A 17,806-nucleotide genomic window follows, 5' to 3' on the forward strand; every position below is an offset into this window, starting at 1 on the left:
AAGATCTCTTTCTGTCTCAAGATCTCTGCCTCTCTGTCTCAAGATCTGACTGAACTCCTCAGCTAATGAATAAGCCCTTTGTGTGGTTAACATGGATGGGTGAGAGCAGAGCAACTCCTGAACATGCAGGAAATAGCTACTCCGTGACCATGCTGCTGTAAGGTTTAGCTATGCTAGCCTGAATGCAAACAGATTAGACACAGTCTGCTATTGCTTGCAATACCAGCTTGGCAACAAGGATTCAGAGTCTGTCATAAATGCCAAACTGCTGAGTTGCTTGCTGATGAGCTGTTTCCCATTACACGTGTACTCGGTGGGTCCCAGGATGCAGCCAAGTGAGAGGAAGTCAGTTTTCTTATACTGGGCTTATATTGGTTTGAGTATGTGGGGTTGAGTATGTGGGTTTGCGTATGTGGGGTTGACTATGTGAGTTTGAGTATTTGGGGTTGGGTATGTGGGGTTGGGTATTTGGGTTTGCGTATGTGGGTTTGCGTATGTGGGGTTGAGTATGTGGGGGTTGGTATGTGGGGTTGAGTGTGTGGGGTTGAGTGTGTTGGATTGCGTATGTGGGGTTGAGTGTGTGGGGTTGGGTATGTGGATTTGAGTATGTGGGTTTGCGTGTGTGGGGTTGAGTGTGTGGGGTTGAGTGTGGGGTTGAGTATGTGGGTTTGCGTATGTGGGTTTGCATATGTGGGGTTGAGTGTGTGGGGTTGAGTGTATGGGGTGGATGTTGTGCTGAACATACACGTCATTGGTTGCATGCTCCGGTTTGGCCATCCTGTAGCCACTCTTGATTTTATTGTAGAAGCTGGAGTCCACAAGCATGCCGGGATAAGGAGTCCCTCCTGCAGGACGTTTACCGTCAAACATTAGATTTCAGACTCAGTACTGCACACTGTATTGGATATATCACAGGTCACACAAGCGCATCTAACACGCTGCCGTACCAAGGGAGAAGATCTCCCACAGTAAGATGCCGTAAGACCAGACGTCGCTCAGGGTGGTGTAGAGGTTATCAAAGATGCTCTCAGGGGCCATCCACTTCACCGGTAAGAAGGTCTGTGTGGGGGATTCAGGACAGTGTAATGTCATACTTAACCATATACCTTCACCATAACCAGGCCAGCATATAAGACCAGATACTTATATAGAAAATGTCCAAAACATTAATCTCATTGACACGCACACACACACACACACACACACACACACACAGTGGGGAGGGAGAGATACTCACACTTCCTTTGGATACATAATTGTTGTCATGCATGATGTCCCTGGCCAGCCCAAAGTCACAGATCTTCACAATTCTTCCCTGGGACAGCAACACATTACGTGCTGCCAGGTCTCTATGCACGCACTGCAGAGACATGAGAGAGAGAGAGAGAGAGAGAGAGAGAGAGAGAGAGAGAGAGAGAGAGAGTATGGGGGAATAAGATATCCATTAAGTTCAGGTCCATCCATTTTTATTTCATCTACTGATTATCCTGCTGCTAATCAAAGACACACAGCCAAACAGCCTTCTTATGTCTCCCTGTAACATTCATCCCCCATCTCTCCCCGTCCTGCAGTACACCAGGGTGGTCTGAAGGCACCACAGCACCCCAGACGGAGCCTGCTTTCTGAAGCCCATTATGCTTTATTAATACCTGCTACACACCCCCTGTAATAACACACTATAATAACATGTAATAACATGCTCTAATGACATGCCATAATCCCTCTCTCCTGCTCTTTTCTGGGCTTTTCTGCGAGGGCTTCGAGGCCACGTGAAGCCAGACCAACCCCTCAATTTAGACCGGTCAGCCGGGAGACGCCACAACCATTTTCTTAAACACAGGGGAACCTGGAACGCTGGTGATGGCCAGGGGTGTGACACTATAGGCAACACTTACAGAAAGGTAGTAACATAACAACGTTAACTTCTGTGTTTAGTCTGAGCTGAAGATACTAGCAAAAAGTAGCAAAAAGTTTCAGCTAGACTTTAAACCTTGGAGCCATTTAGCCTCTAAAATTATTTAGTTAGTTATCTTAAAGACGTATTATTCAGTAGTTACCAGGAATTATTCACAAAAGACGGATGTGAAAGGTATGTTGCTACAAAAGTGGGGAATGAGGGTTTGAACGCACCAGCAGGTTCTGGGAGTTTTAAAGATGTGCTTAAATACACCAGCTAACATGCTAATAGTTATACTTCAGCTAACATGCTAATATTTATACTTCAGCTAACATGCTAATATTTATACTTCAGCTAACATGCTAATACAGTTATAGTTCAGCTAATACGCTAAAACAATTATAGTTCAGCTAACATGCTAATATTTATACTTCAGCTAACACGCTAATACAGTTATAGTTCAGCTAACATGCTAATATTTATACTTCAGCTAACATGCTAATACAGTTATAGTTCAGCTAACATGCTAATATTTATACTTCAGCTAACATGCTAATACAGTTATAGTTCAGCTAATACGCTAAAACAGTTCTAGTTCAGCTAACATGCTAGTATGCTATATGAGCGTGTTTACGGTGAGTCAGGGGAGGTAGGGCCACTGGGTTATATGGGTGAGGGCTTCAGTCAGGCTTACATTTTTAGAGGCTAAGAACTCCATCCCTCTGGCCACCTGATAGGTGAAGCTAAGAAGATCCATCGTGGTCAGACCCTCAGAGTCATTGGAGAGAAGCTTCTCCACCTCAATCTCTGTTGATCACACACACACACACACACACACACACACACACACACACACACACACACACACACACAGCCTAACTTAGCACTGCCAGCTTTTAAAATGCATATTTGTGTGTGTGTGTGTGTGTGTGTGTGTGTGTGTGTGTGTGTGTGTGTGTGTGTGTGTGTGTAGGTGAGTGTGTGGGTTGGTCTGTGTTCACAAAGCATGTTGGTTTGTTTACATACATGAGCTGTGAGTGTATTTTTAAAGGGTCTTAGCAGCAGTGCAGGAGAGCACCCGTTACACGGACAGACTGCAATTGCCTACGGTAAGTGCAGGGTGCATTGAGTGCAAACGCCCCACACAGCCAGAGAGGAGGGTGGATCGCTCCACTGTCACTGGCTAAACCTCAGCCTGCACGAGTGTTTCAAGTTTCAAGTTTCAAGTTTGGTTTGGTGTGTGTGTGTGTGTGTTTTGAGGGTGGTCCTCACCGCTGCCGTGCTTGTGAGAGGGAGGGTGGTCATAGTCGTCTCCACGGAGATGAGAGTACTTTGCTGTGTTGGTTCTCTCCAGCATGGGGACATACTGCATGGTGTCTGCTTGCTTCATGTCCATGTAGTCACCCTTCTCCTCAAAGGACAGGATCACATAGCTGTATGTGCACACACACACACACACACACACACACACACACACAGACACACACACACACACGCGCACACACACACACACACATACACACACACACACACACACACACACACACACACACACACACACACACACACACACACACACACACAGACACACAAAGAACATTCATTCTACCACATTAATTCTACAACCATTTCTGTGGCTCTTAGAAAAATACTGATTAATACTGATTACCAATGACCAGTTGTAATGTTGTAATTAAGCTAAAATTTGCCAGACAAACACTTGACCTTAGGAAGCTTTGCTACACATTTTCCATTTCAAAATTGCATACTTTTTCAGACTCAAATTTCCAGGCTTCTTGGTAGATTTTTCAGACTACATTTGACCATATCTGGTCAAATTGCTAAATGTTTATTATGTAAATTAAAGGTTTTTAACTCCAACTGAACACAGCTGCATGGGGGCCTCATGCAGAAAAGACTGTTTACTTTTTTGAAAGTTTACTGTTTATTGTTTACATTTCTGAAAGTAAACTGCATATCTGATTAATGTTCAAACAAGCAATATTATTTGTGATACTATGTATATATGCAATTCAAAGACGTCTGGGTTGGTACAATATAAGGCACGTGGGACAGAGCTGTTTCGACTGTCCAGGTGTGTGTAGCAGTGTGTGTTATGCTCTGTGTAGGAATGTGTGTTCAGCTCTTTGTAGGAGAGTGTGTTCAGCTCTGTGTAGGAGTGCTTGTTCAGCTGTGTAGGAGTGCGTGTTCAGCTCTCTGTTGGAGTGTGTGTTCAGCTGTGTAGGAGTGCGTGTTCAGCTCTGTGTAGGAGTGCATGTTCAGCTCTGTGTAGGAGTGCGTGTTCAGCTGTGTAGGAGTGCGTGTTCAGCTCTGTGTAGGAGTGCATGTTCAGCTCTGTGTAGGAGTGTGTGTTCAGCTCTGTGTAGTAGTGTGTCTTGTTCTGGCTTGTGCTCTCTCACACAGCGTAAACATTTTACCGTGCTGTGCTCCAAAGACCAGGAAAAACACTGCTTGTACGATCAATTTATTTTTAGAAATTCTGAATTTTATATTTTAGAAAACAGAACAGGGCCAATAGTCTGGAAAGACAAATATTTTCCCCTACTTTCCTTTCTCCATTGTGCATGCCTGCGTGTGCGTGTGTGTGTGTGTGTGCGTGTGCGTGTGTGTGTGCATGCGTGTGTGTGCATGCACTCACCTCCTGCTGTTCTCGTCTGCGGGGTTGATCCCGAAGATGTCCAGGTCTTTCTTGGTCTTCTCTGGGTGTCTGCTCAGGAAGCCATCTCTGTTCTTATGTAAGTAGTTCACCAGGTCTCCATAGAAACAGTACTCAGTGATGATGTAGATAGGACCTGACAGAGAAAGAGTGAGAGATAGAGAGAGAGAGAGCAGGAGTGATGGTGAGCCAGGTTTTAGGCTACAGACTAATCCACAACCCCAGGGACCAGTGGAGACACTGGACTGCACACAGGGGCCACTCCTGTGAGTACTGCTTTCACACAGTTAATATGCACACCTCAGTAGCCACACAGTCTTAAAATGAGACTGACTGGACATGCATCTCTTTGTGTGCATTTGTGGGCACACGCACATGTGTGCGTGCGTACCTGATTTGGTGCACGCTCCCAGCAGGTTGACGATGTTGAGGTGCGGGCCCAGATGAGTCATGATTTTCAGCTCAGACATCAGCGCCTGCTTCTCACTGGAACGTGCTGTCGCTGGGAGAACCAATCGAATCAAACAACCAATTAACCAATCGTGTGGCCTGTCAGATCAATTAGGAGGCTACTGGATGAGAGAGCGAGCTGTGGTAAAGGCTACATGCAGGGATTTGGTTGACTCACGTTTGAGCATCTTCACTGCCACCTTCATGACTTGCTGAGAACGACTCAGACCATATGCGGTGCCCTCCACCACCTTTCCAAAGGCCCCCGAACCCAGAACACGGCCTATTCAGTGTTACGTGGACACACACACACACACACACACATTTGTATCAGATATTGCTCTATGAACAATCACAAAACTGCACAAATACAGTCTCATAATGGTCTCATAATCGTGCTAATTGTGCAAGGTAGCTCGTCCATGGACCATCTGTTGCGTTCCCATTGGACGGTCATTTTTATGTGACTGCGATTGGTCCATGATTGGCCTAGTGATGTCCAATGACATGGAGCGCCTTTCCTGCATTGGGAATACATGCCTTCACAAGCCAAGGCTGTGCAGTGCTGTAACAAGACCAAGGTGACAGGAAGAACATATGGCAGCCCCAAAACAACCCCAAAACAGCCCCAAAAATAACTCCAAAAAAGCCCCAAAGCAGCCCAAAAACAGGCCCAAATCAACCCCAAAACAACCCCCCAAAAAACAACCATCTGTGGTCTTTCAGCTTTACCACCACGGCTAGAGAAAAACCATCTTTGATCACTGAGTCAAAAGCAAACCCTCAGACCACTGTACGCATACACACACACATACACACACACACACACACATGCACACACACACACACTACATATCAGCGTTGCTGGTATCGCAAGATTGCGGTCAAGTCTGAGTAAACCAGTGATGACCGCAGACCAATTGATTATAGGACCACTTAAATCCCTGGAGCTGTGAGAGCAGGTCTGTTTGACCACGTGTGTGTGTGTGTGTGTGTGTGTGTGTGAGTGACAGACTCACCCAGGACAAGGCCATCGCGTGGGAACTCCCAACGCGAGTCATAAGGAAGCTGCATAGGATCCACATAAATGTATTCGTGCCCGTCTGGACTGACCGACTCGATGACCCGCCACCTGATCTCATAGCGAGGCTTCTGCAATGCAGGCAGAAGGAAGGCAGATTGGTAGACTGACCCCAAAACTGAGGTCATCACCTCACAGAGTGGCTTACGGTGAGCACAGTGGCGGTGAACTGATTTGGGAACTGTGCTTAAGCCATGCATATACCAGAGTGGGAGAGGGGTTGTAGTCGTGAAGAGTCATGACGTAGTTTGGTGCAAGGTGGTTTGTAACTGGGTTACAAAATAATGTGAGTACAGGAAGAAATGGGTGAATGAATGAATTAGCAACATAGTGAGTGAATACTGGGTGAATAAACAGAAGCATGAATGTGTAAATGTATAAGAGAAAAGCATGGATATGAGTCATTAAGTGAGAGCACAAACAAAAGCATGAATGAGTGAATGAGTGACTGATGGAGTGAGTGAGTGAATGAGTGAGTGAATACCTGTTTCCAGATAATGAGCAGCACAATGAGTGAGATGATGACAATGACCAAGAGAACCAGAACTGCAGCCGCCACCGTGAGCTCAGAGTGAGGACCTGGACACACACACACACCACATGTCAGCGTCGCTGAGAACTGTCACAACCAGCAGAACCACCAGTACAACCACAACTGTCTGACCCACTACCGTCAAGATCAGCCACCACCATGGTGAGGTCAGAGTGTTGACCTGGACACATCAGAACTCACCGGCAGAACTGAGCCCCTACTACCATTATGGTCAGCGACGCGGAAACGTAAAGAGGCGCATGTGAAATTAACGCGCTCGAACAAGATCTCCAAAAAAAAAGAAAACGGAGCTGAAAAACAAGAAATATGGCAACACAGATCCGAGAGGGAAGTAGGGAATGTGAAAGGGAAAACATGTTATTTTAACAAAGCTCCTGCCAACACTTCCTTTCAGTCATTCCCACTAATTACCTTCCCAGCTCTTACTTTCCAGTCGAAAATCGCTCTGAGAAATCATGGCTCTGCTTTATTTTAGCCCTCACACTCCAAAACTCTGCTGGTGCATCGCAACTCTCATTCCTGAGGCTACATCCTATCTGCATCAGGTTACTAAATCATTCACTGTAATTCCAGAAGATTAATAACTGCTTATTAATCCTGGTGTTAAATATGTTAACGGAACTTAAGCAAATATATTGTATTTTACTTTTCAAGACGTTTTTACAAGGAGTTTAAACGTGAACCTTTGATTTTGATAAATGTGGAATCCCACCCTCAACGCACGAACCTGTTCAGTCATCTTGCCTGGTTGGTCCATTCTGCTGACTATGCAAATATTCTGCCTTAACCAACATACCAACATACCAGTCTCCACTGGTCCCTGGGGTTGTGGATTTGGTAAAACGATTTAGCTCGTAACTCAGCTATTTGAAATAGGGCCAAGAGTAACCTGGTGGATAAAGGCGTGAAGCATATGGCATATGGATTTCCCTTTGAGGAGTACGCAGTCAGGCCACGTGATGGATCTATCAGGCCTACAGGGTGTAGACATCCTGACAGGACAGAAGGAACCTGACCGAATGAAGCTAACAGATGTAACAGCTTTTGGAAGGGCAGACACACACACACACACACACACACACACACACAGAGGGCCAAAAGGTGTGTGGAGAGAGCAGAGATACGACAAATGAGCACCTGTGTGAATGAAGGGGTGCTGAGGAGTGGACAGTGTTGACTGCCCCTGTGTGGGGCAAACTCTCTACCACAGTGCCCCTGTGTGGGGCAAACTAGTCTACCACAGTGCCCCTGTGTGGGGTAAACTAGTCTACCACAGTGCCCCTGTGTGGGGCTGCTATAGTGCCATGTCTTAAGGCCTATGGATTCTAGATTAGTCAACCTGCCTGTTCACTGTTTTATGCTTTTAAACTTGAAGAGCTTCTAATGAAATTTAGCTCCAGAGTGGTAGAGAATTTGACTCCCGTAAACAAGTTCACCCTGTCACGCTGTCACCTGAGACAGGAACCGGGAGAGTTTGCGGAGTGCGTTCAGACTGTGGAATGGCGGCGGGCAGAGTGGTCCTCACCGGTGGACACCAGCTTGATCTCCCGCGTGACGGCGGCCATGTCGTTGCGGGCCAGGCAGCGCACGGCCAGCGTGTTCTCCAAATGACCGAAGATGACCTGACTCTCCAGCTGCTTGTTCTGGTCCACATGTGTGTCCACTGTGACCCCTGTGGTGTTGGTCTGCAGAGGTGACCACTGGGTCGAGTCATTGGCACAGCTGGGAGGGGAAGGGGGAGGAGGTGATGATGTTGTTACTATGTGATTTTCGGAGGCTACAATGGAGAATATTGGAAATTTCCCACATTTTAAAGAGAAAAGGAAGGGAGAAGCCGCGTGAAAGAGTGTGTGTGACATAAAAGAGGCCTGACAGAAGAAACGCTTCCCGAATGGTGTGACAAACACAAAAGGCAAAATGTGAAAAGACAAATAAGGGACCAGCTGCAGTGGCTGGGGGCAGGACGGGACAGAGAGCTTACTGTTTGATGTTTGTGCAGATGTACCACTCCACCTCTGGGATGGGGGAGCCTCCAGCAATACACACCACAGCCTGGCCTGTCGCAGAGCCGTGGTGGAGGTCCATCAGGTCCACGATCGCCGGAGGAACTGCAGCGAACGCACGCACACACACACACGCATAGACACAGGGGAGGGTTAGGAGTTGAAAAGCAGTGAGCAGCTTCATCGGAAGCAGTAAAGTTAACGCAGTAATGCAACATGAAAACGCAGGGAAAACTAGAAAAAGGTCGTAGAACCTAAAAACATGCAAGAGAAAGAAGCCTGAAAACACGGGGACAGGAAGCTGCAGGGAGACAGGAGGGTCTTCACATGTCCCTGGGCTTCACCTTTGACCTGTAGGGTGAAGGAGTGGCTGACGCTCAGGTTGCCAAGTTCAGCTCGCACGGTGTAGTTACCACTGTCCTCAGCCTTAGCCCTGATGAGAGTCAGAATGCTCTGGTACCTACACACACACACACACACACACATACACATACACACACACACACACACACACACACACACACACACACACATACACACACACATACAAATTGGCAGCCGTTAACATGCAGAACTCTCATGTGGAGAGTGTGGCCTACGTGTTTACTATAAACACACACAAATAAGACAGAAAGTAACCATGCTTCACTGAGCCGATCTGTAAATGTGATCTAAAGCCCCAGTCTAGCTGGAGGCATGAAACACCCCAAGTGTATTCTGGGATACCCTGGTGTATTCCAGGTGACCGACCTGGTCTCGCTGATCGCCCGTGTGGAGGTGGCGATCTCCGCCGAGACGTCGCCCAGGACGATGCCGTCCTTTAGCCACGTGACCTCTGGGGCTGGAAGTGCCTCAATGTCCACGCAGAACTCACGCACATCGTCCAGTTTGGCCGTCTCCATGGCGACAAACATGGGAACCACGGACACGAACTCCATCTCTGGAGAGCGACAGTGGAGTAGAGGACAGCTCACCAAAGACAAATCACAACAACACCAGGGACACAACAACCAGCACACGTACACACACACACACACACACTCACACACACATTCGCACACACACACACACACGCTCACACACACGCACACACACACACTCGCACACACACACACACACGCGCACACACACAACAGAAGCTATGCTTTAAATGATCCAGTGTACATTAAACCCCGTGTGTATGCGTTAGCGTGCGTCTCGGAGTGTGTGTGCCTCTGCGTACCGTAGACGGTGATGCTAAGCTCCTTGGTTTGAGTCTCACTGCTCATGATGTCTGTGATGGAGCAGGTGTACACACCGCTGTCCTTAGTAGTGGCATTGGACACGGTCAGGGTGTACAAAATCTCTTCGTCTCTCTTATTTTCCTTCACAGTCTTTGTTCCCCGGCCAACCTGAGAGAGAGAGAGAGAAAGAGAGAGAGAGAGAGAGACACCTTCATTAATTCACGGTGAGTGTTAATACTTCTGCATCTGCAGTCTAACTGTAGTCCTAACAGTCACACCTGAGAAAAACCTCAGTGAAATATATGAAGGTGTTGTTCATCATGGTTATTAGTCTCATACAATATCTACAGCCATCAGAATCCATTTCTAAATGCTTTACTAAGGCCCTGTGTGTGTGTGTGTGTGTGTGTGTGTGTGTGTGTGTGTGTGTGTGTGTGTGTTGTGGGATGCGTCTGACCAGTTTGCCGGGGTATTTCCAGTGGTCTTCCAGCATCTCACTGCCCTTGGCCACACAGCTCACGGTGAGGGTCTCCCCCAGCAGCAGAGCCTTCCTGTCTGTGTTTAGCTCCACACGCAGCCCCGAACCTCCTGCAGGAAGGAGAGACGATGAGAGAAAGACAAAGAGAAGGAAGGAGAGAGAAGAACAGAGACAGCGATAGAGAACACACCTTAAGAGATGCGCAAAAAATCCTTTATATTTAGTTGAGGCATAAATAAGCACACACACACACACACACATGCACACTCACTCACACGCACATTCACACCACACGCACACACACACTCACACACACACTCACTCACACACACATGCACACTCACTCATACACACAAACACACACATGCACGCTCACTCACACACACATGCACACTCACTCACACACGCACACTCACTCGCACACTCACTCACACACGCACAAGCACACACACACACACACATACACCCCACGCCCTCACCAGTCCAGCCGTGGACGATGTACTCCTCGCTGTCGTGCACCTGGCCACCGATGAGAGTGCGGCACACGTACGTGCCAGCGGTGAAGAGGCCAAGGAAGCCCCTCCTGCTGTCGTAGAGGGCCGGGACCACCTGCCCCGCCTCCACATGGACCAGCGTGACGTTGGTGCTTGGGTCAGACACGCGACACGGCACCTCCATCTCATCCAGATTGGTCAGCACGTGATTCGCAAAAGGTATCACCGGGGGAACGAATGGCATGTCCGGGTCTGGGGAAGGCGAGAAGAGTGTGTGTGTGTGTTCGTTTGTAGTGGCAAACATGACACTCTCCAATCATATTATAACATAATACACTCTACAATTAAGATAATACAATCATTAGAAAAGTCTGTACACAGTTACACAGTCTTGCTCATTGTGGCGTGATTACAGGGTTTTTGGACAGAGCACACATATCAGCGTCCATACCTGGGACATAGACGTAGATGCTGCTCTCATCAGTCTGGTTCCTGTGGTGGTATTCACAGATGTACTCCCCTGTGTGTGCTGCTGTTGCGTTGTCCACGGTCATCGTGGAGATGTAGAGGCCTTGCTTTTGGCTGAGCATCTGCTTGTCCAGGACCACGGGGCTGTCCCACATGAGTTCTGCCTGACCATGACATATAAGTCTGAAGGTAGAGTGCAGGGACACCACCATGGTGTCCAGATTGGGCCAGATAACCGGAGCCCGCAAAGAGTGGGCCAGCAGCAGATCTGTGGCTGGAGGACATACACACACACACACACACACACACGCACACACACAGAATCGCACACACACACGTGCGCGCACGCACACACAGAATCACACATACACACACACACACACACACACAAAAAATCACACATACAGAATCACACACACACACATGTGCGCGCACACACACAAACACAGAATGCCTGTGTCAGACTCAACTCTGCGCAATCACAAAGATACTTTCATCAAATCCGCAATCCAATGTGAACCACTTGTTTTGGGCCTAAACAGACACATTGAAGAGCAGCACATGTCCAGGTGTGTGGGGGCCGGTGAGACGGGTGGAGGGCTCTTCACCTTGGACATGGAGCATGAAGGAGAACTCAGCGGTGTGGGAGCCGGCCTGTGCTACAATCTTATATGTCCCACAGTCATCTTCCGCAGGGTGACTCAGCACCAAAACACTCTCGTACCTGGACAGCAAAGAGGAGCCTTTACGCTTTACACTTCACCCAAGCATTCTGGCCAACGAGCACGCGGTCACATTACACACACAACTACTAAGACCTCTGTCCATCAGCCAGTGTCTCGGTCAAGTCACCACAGGGGCCTGCAGTATAAACAACAGCACAGCGTAGTGTCTGGTTTTACCTCTTGTCGTCTAGCAGAGTGGTCCTGGTGGTGACCAGAGGGCCCTCCAGCGCATGGTCATCCTTGAACCACGTGACCTTTGGAGGAATGTTGGAATGGATGTAGATGGTGAACTCGGTCTCCTGTAGGAGAGTGGCCGTCTCCAGCGGTCCGATCCCACTGGGGTCCAGCACCACCACAGAGCTCTGGTGGACTGAGACAGTCACGTGGGAGGTCCGGGTCGTGCCACTGTGCTGCTCAGTGACAGAGCACTCGTAGAAGCCGGAGTCGGCCAGAGAGGCCTGTGGGATACTAAGTACGTACAGAACCTTATCAGGAAAGGTCTGCTTCATCTGAACAGCACCTACAGCCTGGGGAGGAGAGGAACAGAGCACAGTTACCCACAAACAAATCACACACACACAACCAAATCTCTCTCTCTCTCTCACACACACACACACACACACACACAACAAAATCTCTCTCTCTCTCTCTCACACAACCAAATCTCTCTCTCTCTCACACACACACACACACAACAAAATCTCTCTCTCTCACACACACACACACACACAATCAAATCTCTCTCTTATTCTCTCACACACACACACACACACAACAAAATCTCTCTCTCTCACACACACACAATCAAATCTCTCTCTCTTTCTCTCTCTCTCTCACACACACACACACACACAACAAAATCTCTCTCTCTCTCTCACACACACACACACACAACCAAATGTCTCTCTCTCTCTCTCACACACACACACACACACACAACCAAATCTCTCTCTCTCTCTCTCTCTCTCTCTCTCTCACACACACACGCACATACACACAACATGACCCTTGGTGCCTCCAGAAGCACAGTATATCATACTCAGTTTCTGACAACCACTGTGATCCGAATACTATTTGTTTTGGTGAAACAAAGCCACTTGGTTTCACCAAAACAAAGTGCAGAAACAGAGCATACAGAAAAGACGACGATGTCCAGGTCACTCTGGAACACACTATAAATCCACTCTAAACTCACAACAACCACTAGAAAACCACACTGTAACACGCAGATCACCCTGAACTCACAACACCACTATAAAACCACACTGTAACACATAGATCACCCTGGACTCACAACACTAAGATAAACTCCAAACTGTAACAAACAAGTCACTTCTGTTTCAGACACACCAGCAACATACTTGGACTGACAACCAGGATGTCTTCTGTTCATTAGAGTAAAAAAAAACAGAGTAACGTCCCCTGGGGGTGAGTGACCTAAGCTGAGGGTGAGGGTGGGGGGATGAGGTGAAGTGCACAAACACCAGCGTCTTCCTCACCTGCTTGCTGAGGTGCACCCACTGCTGCAGGTAGGGGGCACCAGTGGGAACCTCACAGGTGATGTTGAACGGTTCTCCTTCCTTCACCTCCTTATGACTGGCTTGGAGTTCAACACTGAAATCCATCGCTTCATACATATCTGCAGTGTATGCGCAAACACACACACACACACACACGCGCACGCACACACACAGCTGCAACTTGCTAAATGGATCAAAAATAGAAAGATCCAAACAAATCAACAACCATAAAAACGCTCGGTCGCGGATCCGTTCTCACCCGGCTCCTCGTCCACGGTGTACTCCACACTCCGGACCGTCCTGCCGCCCACGACGGTCTCGCACACGTAGCGCCCGGGGGCGAACATGCCGAGGAAGCCGTGCTTGTTGTCGTAGAGAGCGCTGAGCTCGTCTCCACGCGGCAGGCTGCGGAGAACCACGCTTGCCAGGGGGTCCGTCACGCGACAGGGAATGCTCAATGGGTGCGCGCTCTTTGGGTCCTCGGGCACAAACGGCACTTGAGGATCTGGAGGTGAGAGAGCAGGGCGTTATTCTCACACGCAAAAGATGAAAGCAAAATAAAATAACTTTCCTTATCGATCGTTTTGTGTATAGATACTGTAAGGATTTATTTTGTTGTTGTTGGAAACAGCACATTGTAATTCTTGCCTGGGACGAAAATATAGATACTGGCAGAGTTGTTATCGTTGTCATCGCGCACACCGCCCGTGCTCTCGTAAACGCACGTGTAGTGTCCCGTGTGGTGGACCGCCGCGTCGTTTATCAGCAGGGTCGCGGTGTAGAATCCCGGGAGGACGTGGGCATTGCTCGGTAACGGCTCTTCCCAGACCACGTTTTTCTTCCCCGTGCAGCTGACGTTAAAACCGGAGTGCGGCTCGAGCACGAACTCTTCTTGGTTGGAAACGATGGTCGGTGGAGGGAGTGCGCACGCGACTCTCCAAACCTCTGGAGAGCACGTTGATACGTTAACGGGTCATGTTTTTCTGAAAGCGTGCAGCTTCTGTCTTTTTTTCGCTCTCTCTTTAACGTACCTGACAGCATGCTGACCAGCACAGCCCCGAGAAGGAGATGCGTTTGCACGGTCTCCATGGTTGCTTAAGTCGTATTCAGCTGAAACGAAAAGGAACATGTTACGCCTTCACGTCCACTTTTGTTGCTAAAAAAGATAGCAACAGTTCTACATATACAATATCTGAATTATATAACAGAAAATTTATAATATAAAAATATTATATATTTATGTTCAGTCGAATGTTATATATATATATATATATAGTGTAGATTTTCACAGTCTAGAAAATGGAAAAGACCCAAGCATGGATAAATAACGTAATGTAATCCGCTGTGCACGTTAGGGTATTATTTTATAACATAAAACCGGGATACAATTTGACGCTAAAAATGCATTCCCATCCATTAGATCGGGTGTTGTAAATAATGCACCGGATAATCGGCAGTAAACACGGTTGTGGAAATGTTCTATGCCATGGTGAGTCAATAAAAACCTATCAGTAAGGGAATGTGTTTTAGGTTAGGTGAACTTATTGTGGTCACTGGGAGGCGATATAGCACAAGTTTTGCTAGAGCAGCCAGTTAACCATTGTCGTGTTTGTGGACAGCAGCATTCAGAATGACTTAAAATGCTTTTTTCCCCTTCTGACTTAGTCCAAAGAGGCTTTGCTTTTTTCGTGAACCATCAAATAATTCTCCTCTTAAAATGTCACTTAACACAAGTAGGCTATTAAAGATACAAATCTCGTTTCTTACATTTTCAGACATCTTAACATTTAAGATTTAATTTCTTCATTTTCTCCATTATTCAGCTTCTTCAAAACGTGAAATTAAATAGTGGATTTTTTTACGCCAAGACCGTTTCTCCAAACAACCACACAGAATTATATACGCTGTAGAAATGTGCAGATCCTCTGAAATGTGGATATCTCAGAGAGACTTAGCATCTAAATAGCTTTTAGTGCACGTTGCTATTTAGTAGATCACCTTAAATAGGAGATAGCAATCATTTAGGACTGTTTTGGCATCTAGGCCTGTTCTCGTTATCTAAATAGCTCTTCCGCTGCTCTCTGAAGGCTTCTCCAGAAACTCATTTAAACTCGAGTGTTTCTAATCAGGCGCGCGGCTGACCTCGCGGCGCGGACCTGTAGACATTCCGCGCGTCTGTGTTTTATCTGTCTGTCTGTCGCGAGAGCCTGTGGACCACCGGATCCCTGGATCCCATCAGAGCTGAGGGGATAAAAGTGACGCACTAATTCATGAAAAGTGGAGGATGTTTAAGACACGACAGTCAGGCTCAAACATAACTCGACGTCATTCTTTCATTTGAATCCTGTTTGACTTTCTGTCCAAATGACCTGTGTCGATTACGCAATCACATTATATAGCTGGGATTGTTTTTGTTAAAGACTTTGTCTTTAGATTTACTAGATCCATTCGTGCATGATTTGTTTTGTACTACTTTGAAAAAAAAAAAGATCGAAAAGATCCACTTCAAAGTGCTGACATAAACTAGTTCAGAAACAGGAGGGAGTCCAGTCCTTTTTTTTACTGCCTTCAGACGCCGTCTTGCCGTTTGCTCGCGCTCCTAAGCTGTACTCGAATGGGCTAATTACCCTGGGCGAACCCGGGGTTGTGGAGCGAGGCTGTAATTACCCGACCCCTCTCCGCTGCCCTGCTTGCACTGTCCAGCACTAGCGTGGGAACCCAAGCTCTGCCAGGCACGAGTTCTACTTTGCCAAGCTCGCGCGTCGTGGCGCATGGTTACACGTCGCCCGAACCCAAGGGCGATGACGGGACGTTTTCCACTCGGGTAGAAGAGCCCAAGTTTCGGACATACTTTGCCTCACCCCTACCGCCCATCGGTCGCGTTCCGCCCACACACAGATGCGTAACTTTGTGCCAAACGCCGCGGATCTGCTGCGCTTCACACTCGCGCGACAGCTGAGAGGATCGTTTCAGTGTCCTCCACCATCATTTCTCCTGCTAAACCCTGTCCGACATGCGCAAAATTGATTTCCGCGGGAAAAATAGGAGAAAGTTGATCTAAAGATAGCATTTCCCGAGCTAAAATCTAAGCCGCTTTATTGGAAAGGCGGTAGGTAAAGGAGACTGCATGTACGTGCTCGTGAGCTCCGATCTGATTGGTAGCTTTTGCATCAAGGTTTTTGACCTGCAGGGGGAAAAAATGCATCCAAAGTCGTTCACGGCTATAAAACGTTTTTCTTTGTATTTCATGCAAAACAAAATACACGTTTTCCCCACACATTTAATGCATGAAATGTCTCTGCATGTATTCATCTCTCCGCAGGAAAAAAAAAAAAAAAACTATCTTGGCCAAGTAATCCATGTGCACGATAGTCCATTTTTACGCGGGTGCATTCCGTACAAACGGCAAGAAATGGTGGTGGAATCCAGTTTGAAATGTGTTTGCCATTAGATGTCCCGCAGCACTGACTCGAGCAGCGCCCAATCTCCAGGATGGCACCCCCAGCTGCGCTCGAGGGCAGCTCTCATTCTCCGGGCGGACATATCCCCGCGTTTGGACTGGAGACCATATGGAAAACGTAATCCGCAGACCGTTTGGGTTAAAAACAGGCTTAGAGGGAAAATCCTGCTGTCTTTGCTCAGATGGGTACGCGAGTGAATTCACTGCAAAGGTTTTCCTGGCAAAACTATGAATTTGTTTCGGATTAAAAGCAGTGTTGCGCTTTGAGGAAATGCACAGCGTTAATCTTAAAGACATTAAATTAGTCTTCCTAATTAATTAAATCGACCTATAGTTTTTAATTTTACAATAAATAAGAATAGCAATTAAATTAATTGATTCAATCAAAATGAACCCAGATCATCTGTATTCTTTTTAAATGCAATACAAAGTCATTGTTAAAAGAAAATCTTTGAAAAGAAACCAGTTAGTCTAACTAAACCATTTTACTTACACAATACCTTTTAAAAATCCCTTTGGTTTTTCCTCCGTAAAGAAAACGTAAAGTGGATGGCCAAACTCCTATAAAATACTCCAGTGCGCGCTGGCAAGGGTCCTCACTTTTGTGGAGGTCCTAATCCTGTCTGAGCGACGGTCCGCTTCTGAGAGCTAGCATGCGTGCATCCCTCCGTCCCGCTCCACGGACGCTCGCACAAATGCGCCTGCACCACAGCGAGCTGTAATTGATTCAATGTTACAGTCCATCCTTCCCAAAGAACTAATCATCTGGCTCAAAGT

The 17,806-nt window shown here is 47.3% G+C and overlaps 1 protein-coding gene across 3 annotated transcripts in view; it reads right to left on the bottom strand.

The window, feature by feature from the left end:
* Positions 1–17,806, bottom strand: part of pdgfra (platelet-derived growth factor receptor, alpha polypeptide) — a 22,822-nt gene extending 5,016 nt beyond the window's left edge. The window contains exons 1-25 of one of the 3 annotated variants that reach the window (XM_081718519.1): positions 17,630–17,806; positions 14,601–14,679; positions 14,218–14,514; positions 13,829–14,074; positions 13,549–13,688; positions 12,227–12,576; positions 11,933–12,048; positions 11,308–11,598; positions 10,842–11,108; positions 10,342–10,472; positions 9,884–10,052; positions 9,412–9,601; positions 9,006–9,121; positions 8,640–8,766; positions 8,184–8,380; positions 6,590–6,684; positions 6,044–6,176; positions 5,203–5,307; positions 4,966–5,076; positions 4,557–4,710; positions 3,170–3,330; positions 2,592–2,704; positions 1,238–1,360; positions 948–1,059; positions 746–845 (exon numbers count right to left, since the gene is read on the bottom strand). In XM_081718519.1, coding sequence (XP_081574645.1) covers positions 746–845; positions 948–1,059; positions 1,238–1,360; positions 2,592–2,704; positions 3,170–3,330; positions 4,557–4,710; positions 4,966–5,076; positions 5,203–5,307; positions 6,044–6,176; positions 6,590–6,684; positions 8,184–8,380; positions 8,640–8,766; positions 9,006–9,121; positions 9,412–9,601; positions 9,884–10,052; positions 10,342–10,472; positions 10,842–11,108; positions 11,308–11,598; positions 11,933–12,048; positions 12,227–12,576; positions 13,549–13,688; positions 13,829–14,074; positions 14,218–14,514; positions 14,601–14,658 — 3,902 coding nt within the window. In that variant the 5' untranslated portion in view covers positions 14,659–14,679; positions 17,630–17,806. Of the gene's footprint in view, positions 1–745; positions 846–947; positions 1,060–1,237; positions 1,361–2,591; positions 2,705–3,169; positions 3,331–4,556; positions 4,711–4,965; positions 5,077–5,202; positions 5,308–6,043; positions 6,177–6,589; positions 6,685–8,183; positions 8,381–8,639; positions 8,767–9,005; positions 9,122–9,411; positions 9,602–9,883; positions 10,053–10,341; positions 10,473–10,841; positions 11,109–11,307; positions 11,599–11,932; positions 12,049–12,226; positions 12,577–13,548; positions 13,689–13,828; positions 14,075–14,217; positions 14,515–14,600; positions 14,680–17,522 lie in introns of all 3 variants that reach the window. The other 2 variants (XM_027024452.3, XM_081718518.1) reach the window with 2 other exon arrangements.

This window comes from Electrophorus electricus, chromosome 7 (genome assembly GCF_041902795.1).
Source record: "Electrophorus electricus isolate QZ-2024a chromosome 7, ASM4190279v1, whole genome shotgun sequence".
Taxonomy (NCBI): Eukaryota; Metazoa; Chordata; class Actinopteri; order Gymnotiformes; family Gymnotidae; genus Electrophorus; species Electrophorus electricus.